Source organism: Bufo gargarizans, chromosome 1 (assembly GCF_014858855.1).
Source record: "Bufo gargarizans isolate SCDJY-AF-19 chromosome 1, ASM1485885v1, whole genome shotgun sequence".
Taxonomy (NCBI): domain Eukaryota; kingdom Metazoa; phylum Chordata; class Amphibia; order Anura; family Bufonidae; genus Bufo; species Bufo gargarizans.
The window spans coordinates 106597550-106622357 of NC_058080.1; the positions used below are offsets into that span (position 1 = coordinate 106597550).

The 24808-nt window shown below is 43.5% G+C and overlaps 1 protein-coding gene across 1 annotated transcript in view; it reads left to right on the forward strand.

Annotated features, from left to right (window-relative positions):
• Positions 1–24426, forward strand: part of GALNTL6 (polypeptide N-acetylgalactosaminyltransferase like 6) — a 1751703-nt gene extending 1727277 nt beyond the window's left edge. Inside the window, exon 11 of the mRNA XM_044276251.1 lies at positions 24259–24426. Coding sequence (XP_044132186.1) covers positions 24259–24426 — 168 coding nt within the window. The remainder of the gene's footprint in view (positions 1–24258) is intronic.
• The last annotated feature ends 382 nt before the right edge of the window (positions 24427–24808 follow it).

Genomic DNA, 24808 nt, shown 5'->3' on the forward strand with positions numbered 1-24808 from the left:
CGACTATGTTCTCATTCTGTTTACGCCAAATTCGGACTCTACCATTTGAATGTCTCAACAGAAATCGAGACTCATCAGACCAGGCAACATTTTTCCAGTCTTCAACAGTCCAATTTTGGTGAGCTTGTGCAAATTGTAGCCTCTTTTTCCAATTTGTAGTGGAGATGAGTGGTACCCGGTGGGGTCTTCGGCTGTTGTAGCCCACCTTTCTTTCCCATTCTGACATTCAGTTTGGAGTTCAGGAGATTGTCTTGACCAGGACCACAACCCTACATGCATTGAAGCAACTGCCATGTGATTGGTTGACTAGATAATCGCATTAATGAGAAATAGAACAGGTGGTCCTAATAATTCTTTAGGATAGTGTATATACTGTGTGTGTGTGTGTATGTGTGTATATATATATATATATATATATATATATATATATATATATATATAAAATACAGACCAAAAGTTTGGGGTAGTCTCCTCCTGGTGTGCCTCAGTCACCATCTTGTGATCTGTTGTGCTGGCTAAAACAGGAAATGAAGGAGGGACTTCTTGGGAGATGCTTCCTCTCTCCTTCTTTGCACAATAGTCTTGCTCCCTGTAGGCAGGGCTAGGTTTTTGCGCTTCCAGAGGGGGAGTTTCTTCAGTTTTGCACCTCTGGGCATCAAGAAGATGATGCGCTATAGCATGTAGAAATGGTGGATTTACTCTTTGGGCTGTGCGCCGGCCGTTTTGCAGAAAAGTCAACAAAGTTACTTTCAAAGTCAAGTTGTAAATCCAATAGGTTAATAAAGTTGGTAGGCACACAATTTTGTTGTTTGTTTCCTGTTCTTTAATATAATGTTATGCGGAACACAGTATAGCACTGTCAGAATCCTTAATGGCACACAGTTTTGTACTGTCCTTATCCTGTTCTTGCAACCCCAGTTTGCAACGTGCTGGGTACTACCAGAGATCCCTTAAAGTGAAAGAGTACTGTTTGTGAGGCTACTTTTATGCAACTGGCCCACTAAGCATTTGGGGTATCCCTCTTATAGAGCAAGTGAATGTGATGCCAGTTGCAGTTAAGCAACAAGGACATGGAGTCCCCTTTGTAGATTGTAATGTCGGTACCCAGGGTAGAATTGCAAGAGTGGTATAGGGTGGCCTACAATGTCTCTGTAGATGTTGTATGCACGTGTCACAGTGCTCCTACATGGATATCCTTGGATCCCAAACATGAAGTGGTCCGAAGCAGTGCAAAAAGAGTAATTAAACTTGGATGATGAATAAGTAGAATAAATGAAGTCCAGACTTGTAGTAATGTTGAACACAGCTTTACTTGGCATAAACTGTAATCCAAACAGTTTCCAAATGGTATCTTGGTCATCAGCAGGTATTGGCGTAATCTGGCAGACAAACACTTCTCTGCAACAATATCAGCTCTGCTTTGCAGTAGCTCTCTCAGCTATTTTATGCTTGGCTGGCTTAACTAGGAACTCTTCCTTTTCTGTTGGAACTTAGTTTAGCTGTCTATAGTATGTCTCTTACTTTATCTTTAATACTTGGAACTTCTTGTTGGATGAAGGCAATGCAAGCCCAGGATGGGACAAGCAACCATGTAGATATTGAAGGCAGGGCCTGCAGGCCTAGCAGAGCAGGCAGTGCTCTGCTAGCTAACACACAACCTCTCCCTAAGGTGGGTGGACTAGACTGTGGAGAAGGTGGACCACTGACTAACTAAACTCCTCCCTCTCTAAAGAGGGCTGAAAGGGAACTAGAAGGTTCCGCTCCAGAGAAACTATCTTTGCACATATTTGCTGCCACCTGCTGGTGAACCAGGCACATTGCATGTGAGCATTGCATTTTCAAGGAAATTCATATACACATTGCAGGAAATGACATTAAATATGAGAGATTACACCAAGTGGGGGTACAAAAGAGGTGGTAATGCCCACTCTAAGTCATCACATATCCTTAAAAACTGTGCGCACATGGACGGTGCCGGCATATTGCAGGTAAACATTGTGGTTGAGTGCTATGGCCCCTGTTCCCAATTGATCAGTAACGCATCAGTGAAATGCTATCACTTACTACAGTGAGTACTAAATATGGCATATTTTATGAATATTCTTAACCTTTCCTAGAAACTTCAAAATTGTCAAGAAAGGTATAAAAGCTGTATAAAAGACAATTAACATTTGGTGTGAACGCAATTAGTACAAACACAATTTGTACTAGTTTTTTGTATTTTAAACGGGTTATCCCATGATTAATGTAAAAAATAAAAATCAGATATCATATAGTACATGCCAACTGCTTTCTAACAAACTTAGAAAAAGCCCTGTACCTAACATGGATTCAAAGATCTCCCCATTCATTGCTCTATTGCTGTGCTAGATTTATTTAGAGCTGGCAGCTCAGGGGTGTGCACATTTTCAAGGGGCATGTCCATTCTGCTGCACCTGGTGGTACTGTACTTGAAGGATGGAAGTGAGCATGTATGTCAACCTCAGTGAGCTGGACAGAGAAGATAGAAAAAGACCAACAGGTAGAGCTTAACAGATAGGCTTCAATGAATAACTCAGTGGCTATACAGAATTTTGAATTACATACAATCACAAAAGTATTCAGATGCAGGTGCTGGTTTGAAAAACGTCGAATATTTCCTTGACAACCCTTTTGTTAGCATACAAAGGGGAAAAAAGACAGTTCACCTTATCTGCATTCAATGTGAGAGTGAATATTTTCAGTTTCATTTAAAAAGCCATTGCAGGCTTAGAAGAGGCTGAATGTATAGGTCTTAACCCCTTGCTAACATCCACCATTCATGTAGTTGCTGGGTCTTTAACCCCTTCACGCAACATCACGTACATGTACGTGGGGGAATGTGGTGCCTCACCGCATCCCCACGTGCATGTACGTGATCGGCTTCACTGTCAGCGCAGGGACCTGAGCGCTGAAGATTCAGTGAAGCCGGCGTGCTGGGGTTGCTAGGCAACCCTAGAAGCCGGAAGGAGTTGTATTAGACCCCTGACCCGCCCACGATCGCTGTGATTGGTCCAATACTGCAGAGGGACCAATCGCAGCGCATCGGGGCAGGTAAGGGGGGTTAGGGAGGGACTGTGTGCCTCTCCTTCTCTGATCGTCCCCATTCCTGTCAGGGAAGCGATCAGAGAAGGAGAGTGTGACCATATACTGTACCTATCACATGTATACTAGTCATGGAGCACTGCTACTTAGCGCTCCATGACTAGTATACTCGTCATGGCATAAAACTGTCACCATGTCTGCAGACATGGTGACAGCGCTGAGTGCCGGCTGTTACACACAGCCAGGCACTCAGGCTCAATGCCGAGGGGGGTCCTGTGACCCCCGTATCGGCGATCGGGTAGTTTCGGCACCCCCCCCTATCGGCGATCGCTTTATGTCGTTTCTGATCCCTGCGGTCCCTGACCGCAGGGATCAGAAACCTAAAAATTGCCCCAAATCGATTTTTTTTACCCCCCCTGCACCCCTGAATTCCATTTATGTGGCGGGGTGCAGGGGGCGGTTTGTGGGCGGTGCGGGGCCGGTGCGGGGCGGTGTGGCAGTTGCGGGAGGCGGGCGGTGCGGCAGGCGGGATCGCGATCCCCCGCCCGCCTCCCATTATAATCATCGTTGGTGTCTAGTGGGTATACCAGGGTGCCAGCACATTGCTGGCACCCTGGTATAAACGGCTGACATCGGTGATGCGATGTCAGCCGTTTAACCCTTTCCATACCGCGGTCCGTACGGACCGCGGTATCGAAAAGGTTAACAGCTCAGGGAGCTCCCTCCCTCTCCCATCGGAGGGCTGCTGTACCTTTGCAGCCCCCCGATGGAGAGGGAGAGAGCTCCCAGACAGCCCCCCCAGAGCCCCGTCCTTACCCTTCCCCGTCTGCGCAGTTCTGAACATAACTGAGCAGACGGGGAAGGTTCCCATGGCAACAGGACGCCTCTCAGGCGTCCTGCTGTCCATGGTGCTGAACAGATCTATGCTGAAAGCATAGATCTGTTCAGTGTAAGTAAAATATAGTACAGTGCAATATATATTGTACTGTACTGTATTATACAGACATCAGACCCACTGGATCTTCAAGAACCAAGTGGGTCTGGGTCAAAAAAAAAAGTGAAAAAAGTAAAAAAAAAGTAAAAATCAAAAAACACATTTATCACTGATTAAACATGACAAAAATAAAATTCCCTACACATGTTTGGTATCGCCGCGTCCGTAACGACCTGATCTATAAAACGGTCATGTTACTTTTCCCGAACGGTGAACACCATAAAAATAAAAAATAAAAAACTATGATGAAATTGAAATTTTGCCCACCTTACTTCCCCAAAAAAGATAATAAAAGTGATCAAAAAAGTCGCATGTACTCCAAAATTGTAACAATCAAACCGTCATCTCATCCCGCAAAAAATGAGACCCTACTTAAGATAATCGCCCAAAAACTGAAAAAACTATGGCTCTTAGACTATGGAAACACTAAAACATCATTTTTTTTGTTTCAAAAATGAAATCATTGTGTAAAACTTATATAAATAAAAAAAGTATACATATTAGGTATCGCCGCGTCCGTATCGACCGGCTCTATAAAAATATCACATGACCTAACCCCTCAGGTGACCACCGTAAAAAAATAAAAATAAAAACGGTGTAGAAAAAGCTATTTTTTGTCATCTTACGACACAAAAAGTGTAATAGCAAGCGATCAAAAAGTCATATGCACCCCAACATAGTGCCAATCAAACCGTCATCTCATCTCGCAAAAAATGAGACCCTTCTTAAGATAATCGCCCCAAAACTGTAAAAACTATGGCTCTTAGACTATGGAGAAACGAAAAAAAAAAATTGTTTTAAAAATGAAATCATTGTATAAAACTTACATAAATAAAAAAATGTATACATATTAGGTATCGCCGCATCCATGACAACCTGCTCTATAAAATTACCACATGATCTAACCTGTCAGATGAATGTTGTAAATAACAATAAAAAAAACGATGCCAAAAAATCTATTTCTTGTTACCTTGCCGCACAAAAAGTGTAATATAGAGCAACCAAAAATCATATGTACCCTAAACTAGTACCAACAAAACTGCCACCCTATCCCGTAGTTTCTAAAATGGGGTCACTTTTTTGGAGTTTCTACATCAGGGGGCTTCAAATGGGACATGGTGTCAAAAAAACTGTCCAGCAAAATCTGGCTTCCAAAAACCACACGGCGCACCTTTCACTGTACGCCCCGCTGTGTGCCCGTACAGTAGTTTACGGCCACATATGGGGTGTTTCTGTAAACGGCAGAGTCAGGGCAATAAAGATACAGTCTTGTTTGGATGTTAACCCTTGCTTTGTTAGTGGAAAAAATGGGTTAAAATTGAAAATTAGGCAAAAAAATGAAATTCTCAAATTTCATCCCCATTTGCCAATAACTCTTGTGCAACACCTAAAGGGTTAACCAAGTTTGTAAAATCAGTTTTGAATACCTTGAGGGGTGTACTTTCTTAGATGGGGTCACTTTTAGGGAGTTTCTGCTCTAGGGGTGCATCAGGGGGCTTCAAATGGCACATGGTGTAAATAAACCAGTCCAGCAAAACCTGCCTTCCAAAAACCATACGGCGCACCTTTCACTCTACGCCCTGCCGTGTGCCCGTACAGTAGTTTACGGCCACATATGGGGTGTTTCTGTAAACGGCAGAGTCAGGGCAATAAAGATACAGTCTTGTTTGGATGTTAACCCTTACTTTGTTAGTGTAAAAAATTGGTTAAAATGGAAAATTAGGCAAAAAAATGAAATTCTCAAATTTCATCCCCATTTGCCAATAACTCCTGTGCAACACCTAAAGGGTTAACAAAGTTTGTAAAATCAGTTTTGAATACCTTGAGGGGTGTAGTTTATAGAATAGGGTCATTTTTGGGTGGTTTCTATTATGTAAGCCTCGCAAAGTGACTTCAGACCTGTAATGGTCCCTAAAAATTGGATTTCTGAAATATTTCAAGATTTGCTTCTAAACTTCTAAGCCTTGTAACATCCCCAAAAAATAAAATATCATTCCCAAAATAATTCAAACATGAAGTACACATATGGGGAATGTAAAGTCATCACAATTTTTGGGGGTATTACTATGTATTACAGAAGTAGAGAAACTGAAACTTTGAAATTTGCTAATTTTTCCAAATTTGGGGTAAATTTGGTATTTTTTTATGCAAAAAAAAATAATTTTGGGACTTAATTTTTCCAGTGTCATGAAGTACAATATGTGACGAAAAAACAATTTCAGAACGGCCTGGATAAGTCAAAGTGTTTTAACGTTATCAGCACTTAAAGTGACACTGGTCAGATTTGCAAAAAATGACCTGGTCCTTAAGGTGAAATAAGGCTGTGTCTTGAAGGGGTTAAAGATGGTGCCAGCACAGCAGCTGAGTGGGCAACATAGCCAGCAAATGCCTGTTGTTTTACATTGCTGACACCCACTGGCAGTGTCTGTGGTAGAAGACAACTCTAGTCACCAACTTTTATCCCTTCAAATGCCATGGTTAATTGCAAACACAACATCTGAATGGTTATTTACAGCTCCCGAGGACTAGTGTTGTGACAAATCAAAGTCAAACAAACTGACTTTGATCCGAATTTCAGGAAATATTTAATTCGCTGCAAAGCTAAATTTCTTAGTGCTTTGTGGTTACAAATCAATTTTCCCTGAAATGACAGGAAAAAAAAAACCACATTCACCTCATCCATTTGCACGTGAAGAGGCAGTCGTGGCCATCTTACATAGTAGTAACATAGTAACATAGTACATAAGGCCGAAAAAAGACATTTGTCCATCCAGTTCGGCCTGTTATCCTGCAAGTTGATCCAGAGGAAGGCAAAAAAAAAAAAACCCTGTGAGGTAGAAGCCAATTTTCTCCACTTTAGGGGAACATAAACTTCCTTCCCGACTCCAATCAGGCAATCAGAATAACTCCCTGGATCAACGACCCCTCTCTATTAGCTATAGCCTGTAATATTATTAAGCTCCAGAAATACGTCCAGGCCCCTCTTGAATTCCTTTATTGTACTCACCATCACCACCTCCTCAGGCAGAGAGTTCCATAGTCTCACTGCTCTTACTGTAAAGAATCCTTTCTATGTTTGTGTACAAACCTTCTTTCCTCCAGACGCAGAGGATGTCCCCTCGTCACAGTCACAGTCCTGGGGATAAATAGCTGATGGGATAGATCTCTGTACTGACACCTGATATATTTATACATATTAATTAGATCTCCCCTCAGTCGTCTTTTTTCTAAAGTGAATAACCCTAATTTTGATAATCTTTCAGGGTACTGTAGTTGCCCCATTCCAGTTATTACTTTAGATGCCCTCCTCTGGACCTTCTCCAGCTCTGCTATGTCTGCCTTGTTTACAGGAGCCCAGAACTGTACACAGTACTCCATGTGTGGTCTGACTAGTGATTTGTAAAGTGGTAGGACTATGTTCTTATCACGGGAATCTATGCCCCTTCTGATGCAACCCGTTATCTTGTTGGCCTTGGCAGCAGCTGCCTGACACTGGTTTTTGCAGCTTAGTTTGCTGTTTATTAAAATTCCTAGATCCTTTTCCATGTCAGTGTTACCGAGTGTTTTACCATTTAGTATGTACGGGTGACTTGCATTTTTCCTTCCCATGTTCATAACTTTACATTTATGAGTGTTAAACCTCATCTGCCACTTATCTGCCCAAGCCTCCAATCTATCCAGATCCCTCTGTAGTAGTATACTGTCCTCATCAGTGTAAATTACTTTACACAGTTTAGTGTCATCTGCGAAAATTGATACTTTACTATGCAAGCCTTCTACTAGATCATTAATAAATATATTGAAGAGAATAGGGCCCAATACTGACCCCTGAGGTACCCCACTAGTGACAGTGACCCAATCTGAGTGTGTACCGTTAATAACCACCCTCTGTTTTCTATCACTGAGCCAGTTACTTACCCACATACAGATGTTTTCTCCCAGTCCGAGCATTCTCATTTTATATACTAACCTTTTATGTGGTACAGTGTCAAATGCTTTGGAGAAGTCCAGATATATGACATCCATTGATTCGCCGCTGTCAAGTCTAGAACTTACCTCCTCATAGAAACTGATTAAATTAGTCTGACATGACCGATCCCTCACAAAGCCATGCTGATATGGCGTTATTTGCTTATTTCTGTTGAGATGCTCTAATATAGCATCTCTCAGAAAACCTTCAAGCATCTCTCAGAAAACCTTGATTGCAGTAACTATGCAAAATCTCACGTGAGGTGACGTGATCATGCTGCACCTTCAATCAAGATGGCTGCGACAGCCTCTACGCGAGCATATGGGGGCTAAACCAATGTAGCTGATCGCACTTGGGAGCCGGGTGAAGAAGGGATATCAACATCATCAGGGAGCAAGGATGGCAGAGTGCCCGTGAGACACCAGGGTGGAAGCAGGGGTGCACCTAGCCTTTCTGCTGCCTGAGGCGAAAACTGAAATGGCGCCCCTCCCTCCCCAATGCCAATTACTTAACCTAACCCCTTCCCTTCAGTCTATGGCCCTTCAGCTGCGACTCTCTAGCCCCTACCTGGCGCTGTCTGAGGCGATCGCCTCACCTGACCTCATTGGTGGTGCAATCCTGGGTGGAAGCAGTGGGAGATCTGCAGACAAATGCAGGAGGGGTACACCATCTGCTACTCAGGAGACTGAGGAACACACTAGCAGTGCCTTAGTTCATAAAAGCAACGGCATGCAAGCATCATGCAGTGGTGGAGGGAAAATGCCATACTCATCATTGTGGGAATTTTTCACTAAGTTTCTGGGGGACATTAGTTTGGCGGTATGCAGGATGTGTGGGCAAAAGGTGAGGCGCGGTGCTAATGCTGGCATGACGGCTCTGCAGCAAACACTTGGACCATCACCAAAAAGTGTCATGGGAAAATCGTGCCACTCATTTAGTGTTACAGCCAGATGCAGCAACCGCTAAATCTCCCACTAACCTGAACCCCCAGCAGTCAGGGCTCATCGACGTCAGCAGCAGGAAGCTGTTGCTTCTTCCCATTGACTTCAATGTCGTCTATAGCTTCTGATGCTCCTCCTCCTACTACTCCTCGTCACTTGTTTCAACAGCAATCAATCAAGGTGATTGCAAAAAGACAACAATATGTGTGCACTCATCCAACAGTGCAGAAGCTGAACATGCACCTGACCAAGTTGCTGGTACTACAGTCCCTCCCTTTCCATTTAGTTGACTGCACATTTCAGAGAATTGATGGCTCGTGCCTAGGGATGAGCGAATCGACTTATGATGAAACATCCAAAGTCGATTTGCATTATACTTCATTTGAATACTGTACGAGCGAGCGCTCCATGCAGTATTAGAATGTATTGGCTCCTATTACCATATGTTATTAGTTCACAAAGTCTTGCATAATAACTTCATAAATCAATTTCTACTGTAAACAACCATTTCCCGAACTCTGGTTTGGTTCCAAGTGGTACCTTGGAACGGAACCCTAGTTTGGGAAAGGTTTTTTGAAGTATAAATAAATTTATGAAGTTATTATGCAAAGTCTCGCCAGACATCGCAAAATAATAACTTCGCCTCATAGGAGCCAATACATTCTAATACTGTACGGAACGCTCTCTCCGTACAGTATTCAAACGAAGTATTATGTGAATCAACTTTGGATGTTTCATCTGAATTCGATTCGCTCATCCCTACTTGTGCCCATCCAAGGTGGAGAGTAGAGATGAGCGAATCGAAGTTGACGAAGTTGAATTTCATCCAAATTTCAGGAAAAATTTGATTCGCACTGAATCCGAATTTCTTCATGCTTCATGGTAACGAATCACATTTTTTCCTAAAATGGCTGCTGCACGTCTGCGGACATGAAGCAAGGAACTCTGGGAACGCAGGATTACCCATAATGCCATGCATGCAGCCAATCAGCAACCAGCCAGCCCTTTGATTTCACAGCCCTATAAATAGCCTCATCCATCTTGGATTCTGCCATTTTCCAGTGTACTTAGGAGAGACGTCAGAAGGAGCTAGGGACAGTGCTAGGAAAGACTTTATTGTGCTAAAAAAAAAACTACTTACAAGTTCAGGGAAAGATTATTCAAGGCTTAGGCCTATTGCACACGACCGTATGGCTTTTTCAGTGTTTTGCGGTCCGTTTTTCATGGATCCGTTGTTCCGTTTTTTGTTTCCGTTTCTGTTCCGTTTTTCCGTTCTGTTTTTCCGTATGGCATATACAGTATACAGTAATTACATAGATAAAATTGGGCTGGGCATAACATTTTCAATAGATGGTTCAGGAAAAAACGGAACGGAAACGGAAGACATACGGATGCATTTCCGTATGTGTTCCGTTTTTTTTGCGGATCCATTGACTTGAATGGAGCCACGGACTGTGATTTGCGGGCAATAATAGGACATGTTCTATGTTAAAACGGAACGGAAAAACGGAAATACGGAAACGGAATGCATACGGAGTACATTCCGTTTTTTTTGCGGAACCATTGAAATGAATGGTTCCGTATACGGACCGTATACGGAACGCAAAAAACGGCCAGTAAACGGGAAAAAAAAACGGTCGTGTGCAATAGGCCTTAGAGAAAGGAGTTCAGTAGGGGAGGTTACACCCTGGGCAATAGGCACAATCCTATTAAACCTTGCTACACTGACTGGGGATCCAAATTGCCATTATACAGCTCTGTAATTTCAGCAAACCGTTCTCGTTATTGGCGTGTAAGTGCTGTTTAATACAGCCATTAACAGGGTTTATTACAAAGAAATATGTATATGTCTTATTTGCCCTTGTGCGGTGCAGTTATAAGAATTTTTTGGCTTGTATTAGTGGGAAAAAAGGGTTATTAGCCATTATGTGGCAAAGTGGAAATTACAGCCCTTTTTGTTGTGCATTAGTGGTAGAGATGGCCTTGCAGTTCACCCGGCGGTTGTTTCACGGAGAACTTTGCCCGTTTTCGATTCGCCAAACATGCGAACATATGGAAATATTTGCGTCCGTGATATTCTTTAACATTGTAAAGAACTTTGACCCATGACACATCCATCAGGTGGTACAGGACAGCCAATTGAGACGTTTCAGCCCATGGACTTACCCCCTACCTTATAAATAGACCCGTTCTGGCTGCCATTTTACATTCAGTCTTTTGTCCGTTTAGGGAAAGGTTGCTATATGGAGCAGGGACAGACTGTTAGGGACAAAAACGCTATCAAATAGGTCCACAAAAGTCCTTTTAAGGACTAGTATAGGTGTACTATTGATAGGTGTGCAGTACAGAGGGGTGTAATACAATTATAATATACTTTCTAACATAGAAAGCATATTATAGTGGATTTGTATTGTGCAGCAGTGGTGAGCGGTTCTGCAGCGATACTGCAGCTACACAGAGTGACAAAAGCAATTAGAAAAAAAATATTATAACTGGTGTGATATACCAGTTGCCCCCCCCCCCAAAAAAAACTGATTGAAGCAGGGTGTTATATACTAATAATATACTTTCTATATAGTGCATTTGGGTACAGCAGCATTTGTTTGCGGTTTTGCTGCTTTCCCTCTGCTACACACAGTGACAAACGGTATTGGAAAAAATAATTATAATTGATGTGATATACCAGTTGCCCCCCCAAAAAAATATTGTGCGCATGCACGTACACGAAAATTATATTGCCGTTATTTCGCATTTAAAAAAATTATGAATAGAGATTGCAAATTTGAGTAATACATTTGGTATGTCACGTTCCATGTTGTGGAACTATTTGTGCACTTCTAGTAATTATTTCTTGGCTGCAAATATGAGCTGAAGGTTTTTCAGGTTTGCCTGCCATTAAAATGAATGGGACCCGCCGCGAACTTGCGGTTCACAAACATTTGATCGCGTTCGCACACCGTCCCAGCAGATGTTCGTCTATCACTAATTAGTGGCACAAAAATTTAGTGCCACAATTTGCCATTCAGCCGTGCAGTTATAGCTTCTAAAGCCCTTTTTGTTGTGTAGTAGTGGCAAAATAAAAATATATTTGCCGTTCAGCAGTCCAGTTATAGCTTCTATAGCCCTTTTTATCATGTATTAGTGGCAAAAGAAAAATATATTTGACGTTCAGCGGTGCAGTTATATGCAGTGATGGTCACTTCGCATTGTTCGCCCAGGAAAAATAAATGCGGTCACCGGGAGCAGGCAGTTCCGAGAATGGCCCGATGAAGGCCCCCAGTGGCTGTTCTAGGAACTGCCTGCTCCCACTGACTGCACTTGTTTTCAGACTGGCTCACGCACAGGCACAGGTAAGGGCTTACCTGTGCCTAGCCGGACTTGTGAAAAAAGATGGCACCCCGCATATGTTTGCGGCCGTACAATGCGAACTGGCCATCACTGGTTATATGTTCTAAAACCTTTTGTGGAGTATATAAGTGGAAAAAAGAAATATATATTTGCCATTCAGCGGTGCAGTCATATATTGTAAAGCCTTTTGTGGAGTGTATAAGTGGATAAAAGAAAAATATATTTGCCGTTCAGCGGTGCAGATATCTATTCTAAAGCCTTTTGTGTCGTGTATAAGTGGAAACAAGAAAAATATATTTGCCGTTCAGCGGTGCAGATATCTATTCTAAAGCCTTTTGTGTCATGTATAAGTGGAAAAAAATAATAAGGGCCTATTTGCCATTCAACTATGCAGTTGTATGTTCTAAAGCCCGTTTGTGGAGTGTATCAGTGGAAAAAAATAAATAAGTATTTGCCGTTCAGTGGTGCAGTTCTATGTTCTAAAGCGTTTTGTACAGTGTATAAGTGGAAAAAAGAAAATATATTTGATGTTCAGCTGTGCAGTTATATGTTCTAAAGCCTTTTGTGGAGTGTATAAGTGAAAAAAAGAAAAAATATCTTTGATGTTCAGCGTGGCAGTTATATGTTCTAAAGCCCGTTTATGGAGTGTATAAGTGGAAAAAAAGAAAATAAATATTTGCCGTTCAGCGGTGCAGTTCTATGTTCTAAAGCCTTTTGTGGAGTGTATAAGTGGAAAAAAGAAAAATATATTTGCCTTTCAGCAGTGCACTTCTATGTTCTAAAGCATGGGTGCACAACCTGCGGCCCAGGGGCCAAATGTGGCCCTTGATACCATTCTGTGCGGCCCCAACTATCTGGTAACAGAAATGTATGTCTATGTCTTGTGGCTGCTCACATGTATTTTTCATGTATTCCCCCATTAGATGGGAGTCCTGCAGGTGTAACCAGACATTTATAGTATATACAGTATGTACAATACACCATAAATACAATATTTCAGTTATTAATACCCCTTTAAATTTTATTTTCAGCCCTTGTGATCGGTTCAGTCTGGCAATGTGACCCCCAACCAGAAAAAGTTGTGCACCCCTGTTCTAAAGCCTTTTGTGGAATGTATAAGTGGAAAAAAGAAAAATATATTTGCCGTTTAGCGGTGTAGTTATATTTTTTAAAGCCTTTTGTGGAGTGTATAAGTGGAAAAAAATAAGGGCCTATTTGCCGTTCAGCGGTGCACTTATATGTTCTAAAGCCGTTTTTGTTGTGTATTAGTGGAAAAAGAAAAATATATTTGCCGTTCAGCGGTGCAGTTACTGTATATGTTCTAAAGCCCTTTTTTGCATGTACTAATGGCACAAAAAGAATTTGCCGTTGTGTGGTGAAGTGAGAAAATTACAGCCCTTTTTGACGTGCATTATTGGAAAAAAAGGGCTTATTAGCCGTTGTGTGGTGAAGTGAGAAACCAGCCCTGCACACACATGTGGAACAGAAGGTGGGCCAGTCCTTGAGCCTGTCTGTGTCTGCCAAAGTGCACGGCAGCGCCAACGTGTGGAGCTGTAACTACGGTCAGGGACAATACATGTCCTTTACAGCCCAGTGGGTGAATGTGGTTCCTGTACAACCCCACCAGCAACTTGGCGAGGTGACGCCGCTTCCGCCTCCACGGTGTCATGCCATTGGTCCTGCGACAATGTCCGCCTCTGCTTCCTCATCCTCCATCATAACCTCAGCCTCCACTGCAGGGACAATTCATAGTGCCCCTCCAGCATACCACATGTGCAGGGCACGGCGGTGTCATGCTGTTCTGCACCTCATTCTGGCATTCTCCACGACAACTCAAAATCAGAACCATGGTGACCGACAACGGAAAGAACATGGTGTCAGCACTGCGTCAAGGAGGGCTGAGCCATGTGCCCTGCATGGCACACGTGTTCTATCTGGTTGTCAAGTGGTTCCTCAAGTCTTCCACCCATCTGCAAGACATCCTAAAAATGGCCAGGGAAATTTTCATGCACTTCAGCAACTCATACACCACAAAGCACACCCTCCTTGAGCTGCAGCGGCAAACTGGCATCCCCCAACATAGGCTGATATGTGACGTTTCCACCCATTGGAATTCAACCCTCCATATGTTGGACTGACTATACGAACAGAGAGACCATAAACGATTTCTTGATGATCCAAATGGACAGGAGTACTCCTGTGTGTAAATTTTATGTCAGCGAGTGGCAGCTCATGTGTGACACCTGCTGCTTGCTGAGGCCCTTTGAGGAGACCAAATTGTTTGTCAGTCGCCAGGACTATGGAATGAACAACGTCATTCCACTGCTTCATGTCCTGAAACAGATGCTGGTAAATATGGCTGGTCAGGGGACAGGAGACGTGGCACCTAGATCTCACGGCCACATGAGCCCTGTGGGGGCTAAACTGGAGGAGGAGCAGGACATTGGAGCACAAGCAAAGTGTAGCGAAATGGGTGGTTATTAGAAAACAGGTGACAGGAGAGGAGGAGCAGGACCAGCCAGAGGAGCAAGAGGGAGATGAGGAAGATGAGGCAGATGACTCAGGCACACCATTGCAGTAGGCAGTGGAGATGGAAGCAAAGAGTCCCTCCGAGTCACTTCTGCAAATTGCCCGCTGCATGTGAGTTGGCCTCTCTGCGCCATCGTCCATCCTCTCGTAGGTCTGACTGTGGAGGCCCTCTGTGCTCACATTCTTCTGCCATGGCTGCTGTGGCAGCTTTGGGGGGGCTTTCTTAGGAGCAGTTCCAGATCCATTAGCAGCAACTTGAGTCTAGAGTTGCTGATGAGCAGCTTTCTTCACCCGCCTAGTGAAGAAACTACTCACCAGCAGCAGCAACTAGACCTGTAGCAGGACCTGAACCAGCAGGTGGTGGCATACTTGGACAGTACAGGGCAGACAAATTAGATTTGTGGCTACAATTAGAAGAGTTTACCCTGGAAAAGCTGTCCTGCCTGGCCAGTAGTGTGACATCAGAGCGGGTGTTTAGTGCGGAGGGGGCCATAGTTACCCCCCGGAGAACTTGCCTGTCCACCCAAAATGTGGAGAAACTGACCTTTTGTCAAGATGAATCAGGCATGGATCTGCCAGGATTTCCACCCACCAATGCCTGATGCATCAGACTAGATCATCCATGGTGCCACACCAACACTTTGAAAAAAGAGACCGGTTTCTTCTGGCTACTTGCCTCAGCTACTATTCTGATGCTTCCACCCGCCTGATGCCACACATCTGATGCCAAGTGCTCCTTCTTTTACCTACCATCTTCAGCTGGTACTGGAATTGCCACCCACATACCCACTCTGGTTCACTCTGTGGTCTTCTGATGCTGCTGCCACTTCCTCGCTATGTCACCTTGCCACTTTGTGGTTTCCTGATGCTGCTGCCACCTCCCCACTCTGTCATCAGGTCACTCTGTGGTCTCCTGATGCTGCTGCCACCTTCACACTATGTCACCTTGCCACTCTGTGGTCTCCTGATGCTGCTGTCACCTCCGCACAATGTCATGTTGCCATTCTGTGGTCTCCTGATGCTGCTGCTGCCACCTCCACACTGTCATTGTGCCACTCTGTGGCCCCTCCTGATTCTGCTGCTGTCGCCACCTCCACATTCTGTCATTGTGCCACTCGGTGGCCTCCTGATGCTGCCGACACCTCCTACTCAGTCATTGTGTTACTCTGTGGCCCTCTGATGCTGCTGCCACCTTCACACTCTATCATTGTGCCACTCTTCTGCCTCCTGATGTTGCCGCCACCTCAACACTCTGTCATTGTGCCACTCTGTGGCCTCCTGATGCTGCCGCCAACCTCCACATTGTCATTGTGCCAATCTGTGGCCTCCTTCTGATGCTGCCTCCACCTCCAGACTCTGTCATTAGGCCACTCTGTGGTCGCTTTATGCTGCTTCCACCTCACTACTATGTCATAGGGCCACTTTGTGGACTTCTCATGCTGTTCCTACCCTCCCCACTTCATGACTGGGCTATTATTTTGCCTGTCGGCCTGGCAGACATCATAATTTTTTTTATCCTTCTTTTGATCTGTCAGAAGGAAGGAAAAATGAGACGCACAACGGATCCTGTCTGTGTAGCAGCTGTAAGACCTGTATGGTCCCATCAGAATTGGCTTATTATTTGGTAGCCAAAAGCAGAAGTGGGCACAAAACACAGAAGACATGCAAATATTCCATTCACGTGTCATTTCTGTTTTGGATCCACTCCTGTTATTTTTGGCATTAGCAATACTGATGGATTACTTACCAAATTCTGACCGAGTGAAGGCGGATGCTCATCAGACAGGATACGTTTTTTGGGGGTTATTGTTATGATGGATCAGAGGAAGGGCAAAATAATCAGTGACGTCAACAAAAACTTACTGCTGACACCCTCTGCACTCTGTTGGGGGGCTCTACTTGTATAAGCGTTTAATAGAACAGGTTCTGTAGACATCTATGTGGAATCAGCTGATGACGGTGTAAAAGGAGTGTGCTTCTTCTTGGCGCTAACATCGACCTGTAAGGCTGAGTTCATACTTGAGTTATTTGGTCAGTTTTGGCCCCATGACTGCCCAAATAAGTGAAGTGTGCAATGATTTTAAGAGCGATGGCTGTCATCTGCATGTCATACGGACTCACAGTATTGTTTCACTACCAAAGCAGACTCCCTATGCGTGTTACTGCAAGGCACAGTGTTCTACACCACTATAAAGGCTCTCTGCAGCCAGGAAATAGGCATTTTTTAACACGATTCGCCACAAATAAATTCATATTGAACCAAATTTTTTCGAAAAAGCCGAATAGAATATTTTACAAATTCGCTTATCCCAAGCCGAAAATTACTTTTCCAAAAAAGCTGTACCAGTGCTGCACACATGTTGAGCAGAAGGTGGGCCAGTCCTTGGCCTCTTGGTTTCTGGTAGAGTTCAGGCCAGCGCTGATGTATGGTCAAAGATATTATATGTAATTCACAGCCCACTGGGCAAATGTGGTTCCTTCCCAGGTACACTAGCAACTTGGCCAGATGATGGCAATGCCTCCGTGTTACAATCGTGGTATTTCTTCACCAATGTGCTCCTCTGCCTCCTCATCCTCCACCTTTTCCTCACTCTCCAATGCAAGAATAATTCACAGTGCTCCTCCAACATATCACCTATGCAAAGCTAGGCTTTTTCACGTGGTTCTGCACCTCGTCAGCCTTCCCAAACTGAGTTACAATGGGGAGGAACTGCTCGGAATCATCAATATAGAAATCAAACACTGGCTGTCGCCTCTCCAACTGGAGATAGGAACCATGGTTACTAATAACCAGAAGAACATTTTGTCTGCGCTGCCTCAGGGAGAGCTGACCAAAGTGCCCGGTATGGTGCACCTCTTCAATCTTGTAGTCACCCAGTTCCTCAAGTCCTCCACTGAACTACAAGAGTTGTTAAAAATGTCCAGGAAGCTTCAGCCGCTCTTACCGTGCAAAACATGCCCTCCTTGAGCTGCAAAAGCAAAATTCTCTTCTCCAACATTGACTGATATGCAATGTTTCCACCCATTGGAGCTCCACGCTCCACATGTTAGACAGCCTGTACAAGTAGAGGAAGGCAGTCAATGTTTCTTAATGCAGCAGACAGAAAGGTCTACTTCCTGGTGTAACCTCTGTAACACATGCCATTTGCACAGACCCTTTTGAGTAAGCCACTTTATTTGTCAGTCGGCAGAAATATGGAATGAATGATGTAATTCCACTCCTTTGCGTCCTAGAGGGGATGTTGACAAATCTGATTGGTGAAGGGACAGAAGACTTGGCACCTACATATCATGGCCACTCCTCTGAAGAGGATGAGGATGAGAACATAAGGGCCACCTACACAACTAGGTGGTTTATCTGCCCAAGTGACAGGAGAGGAGCAAGAGGTGTATGAGGAGCTGGAGTGCGATGAGGAAGATGATGCAGATGACCCCAACTGACTATGGCAGTATACAGTGGAGATGGAGGCAGGAAGGCCCTCTGAGTCCCTTGCGCAAATGGCCAGATGCATGCTTTCTTGTATGCTTACTGACAGCCTCATTTTCATGTTCTGCAGAGGGATGACTATTGGCTAAAAATGGGAGCATTTTTTTACCTTCTGAGAGGGATGGAAAAATGGACTACTGCAGAGACTTTATGTCGGTTGGTCTCTGCCTATGACCTTCATCGCCAGTCTTCATTAAGGTTTGACTGGGGGGACCCTCTGCACTCACGCTCCACTGCCATGACTGGTGGGGGCAGGAGTAGCACCATCCCTATATGCAGCCACTTCTGTTTGGAGCCTCTGATAAACAGTTTTCTTCAGCCGCCTACTGAAGACACCACCCAGCAGCAGGACATGCAGCAGAACCTCAACCAGCAGGTGGTAGCATACTTGGACTGTACCCTGTCACCTATGATCCAAGATCCCCTGGACTACTGGCCATGCAAACTTGAATTGTGGACAAGGCTGACTGAGTTTGCCATGGGCATTCATTCCTGCCTGGCCAATAGTGTGGTATAAGAGCGGGTGTTCAGTGTTGCGGGGGGCATAGTTACCCCTAAAAGAGTGGATCAACCAGGATTTACGAACACCAGTGCCTGATGCAACAGAATAGATCATTCTGCCACTAATGACTGTAGCTTGCTGACACACCAGAATATTCTGCAAAATGGACCATTACTTTTGCCACATCCTGTTACTACCATTCTAATACTGCCACCTCCCTGATGCCCTGCACCTGCTGCCTCTAATGCCATTCCTACAAAGAGGGCTTCTTGGCCTACTGATATGTACATGTTAAATTTTTGTTAAAAGGATATGAATGTAACAGGGCTTTGCTATTACATTTCTGTTGTTGGATTCTGCTACTACTGTGATATGCCACTATCTTGTGCTGTTGCCTCTCTAATTGACTAGGGGACTGCTCTGGAATGGCACCTGGAAACTACCCTAATTGCCCAAGTCTATCCTCACCATCAGAGGCTCTAGTGAAGAAGAGGTAGTTGCTTATTCCCGCCCCTCCAGAGTATAGCCATTCAGTGGTGCAGTGGGTCCACACACTGTTGCATAACATATTGCTGTTGGCCCCCATATCCATTGTGTTATGGGGCCATTATTTTCCCTGTTTGTCCATGTTGACATAGTTAGTTTTTCCCTTCTTCTAAACCATCAGAAGAACAGAAAAAAGGAACCTGTATTTTGAGCATATATAAGGCCTTTTTCACATGGTCAGTATTTGATCAGAATTTTTAAGCCAAAAGCAGGAGTGGGTCCAAAACCCAGATAAGATGCAAGTAATTCTACTACATTTTATCTCTGTTTTGGACCCACTCCTGTTTTTGACTTAAAAATACTGATCAAATACTCATACAGAGCACTGACAAAATACTGACCATCTAAAAGAGGCTTTATGGATGCTTTAAATGGAGGATTGTGTTCTTTTAGATTTCTGGTCTTCTGACGGACCAAAATAAATGAAAAATAAACAGTGATGTTAATACAGCATTACTGCCACTGCTGTTGCCCTCCCCCCACTCTGTCATGGGGCCACTTTTGTCACAGTTACTGCCACTGCTGCTGCTGCCGCCGCCATTCTCCCTACTCTGTCATGTGGCTACCTTTGTCACCTTTACTGCCACTGCTACTGCCACCATCGCCACTCTGTCATGGGGCAACTGCTGCTGCTGCCACCACTGTCCTCACTCTGTCATCAGGCCACTACTGCCGTTGCTGCTACAGTCCCCACTCTTTCATTTGGCCACTTTTTTTTCCCTGTTACCACCACTTCTGCTGCCACTGTTCCCACTATGTAATGGGGCCTCTATTGTCACGGTTACTGCCACTGCTGCTGCCACCACCATCCCCACTCTGTCATGGGGCCACTTTTGTCAAAGTTAAAAGGGAATTCACATAGGCGTTTTTAGTTCTGATATAGTTTTCTGTTATAACATGCTTATAAATGAAAATTATGCAATTGATACACTGGAAACCTTTCCATTTTAATCTGTTCTAAGTTCAATTGAGAATAAATAACAGAAACCAGCATTTCTTCTGTTTTCCATTTTTTGGATGGGGAAAAAAGTTCTGTTGAGAGGAATTCAGAATAGATTTGATCATCCATCCTTAAAAAAAAAAAAAGCAGACACTTTTTCTATTCTTTGACAACCTCTTTGAAGAAAAACTAGCCTAATTTGCGTATAAAGTTTTATCTATTCTGAACACAAAGCAGGAGCTCAGTATATTTGGGAATAAGCATTGGGGCCACCTGGCGATTCTACTTGATTTGCATGTTTAGTGGAAATATAGCATTGTCACCCGTATTAAAGGGCTTGTCCGCATTTTTATATTGATAAATTATCCTTAGGATTGGGAGGAGCGACTGCCTTCATCCCCACCAATCAGCTGTTCATATGAGCGCTGCCTTCTCTTCTTTGTTTCCATGCTCTTCTTAGACATTGAAGCAGTGAGCAGGTTTAATTACAACTCAGCTATCCATCTCACTTCAATGGGATAGATCCTTCTTGTTTAAGTGAATAGGATGGAGCCATGCCATTGAAGTGAATTGAGATGGCGTAGTTGTAATTACACCTGCTTACCACTGTAATGTGAACGGCGAGCAGGTAAACAGTGAAAAGAATAAAATGAATACCCAATGGAAAAGGGCCCTGAAAAGATTCGCCAGACAATTGTGAAAGTCCCAAAATTTGTATTTGCGAATAATCAGCAGTCCCTACAATAAGAACAATTGCACCGGGTCTTTATACACTTGGAGAGCTCGTTCTTAACTCAAGCCTGTGTCAGGCTTCAAATGAATCGCATACATGATCTGACTGTGTCAGAAAAATCATATTATGTACTGTCTGATTTAAATCCTCCAGTTAATTTGAATAGTCAGATATATCAACAATCGTGAAGGGAATCTCTAACCCTCCGTCACTGGCTCGATGTAATGGATCGCAAACACAGCTGATCTTACCCAAATGCAGTGAGCCGTTCCCCAAAAAAAATCAGGATTCACCAAGAGGAAACAACTACGGTCGGGGTGACTTTCGCATCTGGAGTATTACCTTGTCTCGAACTAGAGGCTACATTTCCAAGAAGGATCGATTATTTCACTACTACTTCAGCCGAGGAGTCACGTGAGACGTCACGTTTGAGACCCCATACCACGTGGGACGCCGCGTTTGGGTAAGATCGGCTGTGTTTGCGATCCATTACATCGAGCCAGTGACGGAACAGGGTAAGAGATTCCCTTCACGATTGTTGGTATATCTGACTATTCAAATTAACTGGAGGATTTAAATCGGACAGTACATAATGCGATTTTTCTGACACAGTCAGATCGTGTATGCGATTCATTTGGAGCCTGACACAGGCTTGAGTTAAGAACGAACTCTCCAAGTGTATAAAGACCCGGTGCGATTGTTCTTATTATGGGGACTGCTAATTATTCGCGAATACAAATTTTGGGACTTTCACGATTGTCTTGCTAATCTTTTCAGGGCCCTTTTTCATTGGGTATTCATTTTATTGTATTTTATGGTATTATATCGTATGGATGTTTTTAATATTGTGATTATTTGATGCATTGGTTTTTTTATAATAGCATTAAATAATATTTAGCCATTATCCATTTGCTGTTTGTATTCCCTTATACGGAGTGCCCCTCATTTATCTACTATTTTCTCTGGTCTATTTGTGCGGTCTGGGTGGACCGAGAGGTGAACACCCTTATTCATCTGGTCTATAGGTCGAGTCACTGGTTTACACTGGTTCTCCTAAACAGCGAAAAGAAGGCAGCGCTCGCATGTATGGCGTTGGAGTGATAGGTAGACATTGCGCCCGCTTGCCCATGCAGCGGGCAACATGGCCAGCAGGTCTCCGCTGTTTTAAACAGCTGAGACCCGCGGCTGATGACCGCGACCAGAAATAATGCCGATCGCGGTCATTAAAGCCTTTAGATGCCATAATCAAGTGTTATCATGGCCTCTAAAAGCTAAAAAAAGACACCTCAAGCTTTGGGCTTCCTGCCGCCATCCTCTGTGGCCAATGAAGATGCCAGTAATTGATTTCATAACTCTGGGGCTTTGTGAAAATATGGAATTTTCTTCCTGCTTCCTACTACATTGTATGCCATATTATATGGTGGCATTAGAAAGTACAACTTGAAAATAAGCCCTCATATGGATATGTGAACAGAAAAATAAAAAAGTTATGGCTCAAGAAAGATTGGGAAGAAAAATGAAAATGCAAAAACAAAAAACCTTCGCTATCCTAAGGGTTAAACAGCTGATTGGCTGGGGTGGAAGCATTCATCCCCTCGCTGATCTGATATTGATGACCTATCCTGAGAATAGCAAATGAATAGAGGTAGCAGCAGTATCTCCAGTGAATCCTTTATTGGACGTCCAGTAAAGGATTCACTGGAGATGCTGCCGCTACCTCTCTTCATTTGCTATACGGTCGACTGCTGAGGATCTGCGGTCGTGACTCGGCTGTTGCATTACCGGTGTGGCCACTCATGTCCGTGGGTGCTGCTCTACAAACACTTTTGTCTACTATCCTGAGAATAGGTCATCAATATAAAAAATCAGACAGCCCCTTTAAGCTAACATGTTTGTGTGGCTGCTGTAAGGCTGGGAACAGGGAACATGCACAATTTTTCCACGCGAGTGCAAAACATTGTAATGCGTTTTGCACGAGCGTGAGAAAAATCGGCATGTTTGGAACCCAAACCCGAACTTCTTCACAGAAGTTCAGGTTTGGGAACAGGGTTCTGTAGATTGTATTACTTTCCCTTATAACATGGTAATAAGGGAAAATAATAGCATTCTGAATACAGAATGCATACTACAATAGGGCTGGAGGGGTTAAAAAAAGAATAATAATAATTCAACTCACCTTAATCCACTTGCTCGCTCAGCCGGCATCGCTTCTGTCTCTGTCTTTGCTGATTGCAGTCAAAGGACCTGTGGTGACGTCACTCCGGTCATCACATGGTCCGTCACATGATCTTTTACCATGGTGATGGATCATGTGATGACCGGAGTGACGTCACCACAGGTCCTTTGACTGCAATCAGCAAAGAAAGAGACAGAAGCGATGCCGGCGATTAAGGTGAGTTACATTTTTATTATTTCTTTTTTTAACCCCTTCAGAGCTATTGTACTATGCATTCTGTATTCAGAATGCTATTATTTTCCCTTATAACCATGTTATAAGGGAAAATAATAAAATGATCGGGTCTCCATCCCAATCGTCTCCTAGCAACCGTGCGGGAAAATCGCACCGCATCTGCACTTGCTTGCGGATGCTTGCGATTTTCATGCAGCCCCATTCACTTCTATGGGGCCTGCGTTGCATGGAAAACGCACAATATAGAACATGCTGCGATTTTCACGCAACGCACAAGTGATGCGTGAAAATCACCGCTCGTCACCGCTCGTGTGCACAGCCCCATAGAAATGAATGGGTCCAGATTTAGTGCGGGTGCAATGCGTTCACCTCCCGCATTGCACCCGCGTGGAATACTCGCCCGTGTGAAAGGGGCCTAAGACATCATTTTATCAGCTATTCTAATTGCATTTTTTGCATACTGCTCTACAGAGGAAGTTACGTTACAGGGGTTACAGACTTTCTAATATAAAAAATGCCATGCTTGAAAATAGATGCCATTAAAAATACCTGCTCAAGCACATTATTTGGCAAAAAAAAAAAATACTAAACATATAAAGGTTCTACAAAAATGCTACAGAAGTTAAGCGATTTTAATATGGTGCTGTAACATTTTTGTTGATAAATGTTTGTTGTGCCTGAGGTTTTATATGTACTCTGTACCCAATGAATGTGCATGTATTAATAATTTTTGTGTTCAGTTTTGCATGATTAATATTCCAACTAAAATGTTTCTTATTCTTCTCTCTTCCTTAGGATAAAACGTTGTTTCATCCTGTAAGCAACAGCTGTGTCGATTGTAATCCGGCTGAAAAAAAACTGTTCATGAACAGATGTGACCCTCTGTCTGAGACACAGCAGTGGATCTTTGAGCACATTAACATGACAATACTACAGAAATTTAACATTTATAATAACTCTTAGAGATCAATAAAAATGTCTGAAGCCACACCCGGTGGAATATAATTGGGCTACAAGAGTCAACTATTTTGATTCCTGAGATGCCATCTCCTCTTTCGGAGGATATTAGCAAAATATGTCACGCATAGTCAAGCACTACGACATGTCATCATATCCAAAGAACTTGGATGAAATTGAGAACTGATGCAGCTGCAGTGCTGAGAACTTAAATAGACTTTCCTTGCTGGTTCAAGGGCAGAGATAACCTTTGGAATAATACTCTATGCTACCACAGAGAAATGCATTTTTAATCTTACTCAGGACACTTCCTGCTGTAGTCTATAGCTGTAAATGGTAACTGGGGTAATGATCTTCCGTTCTGTTCTATTTTATAATTTTTCTATTT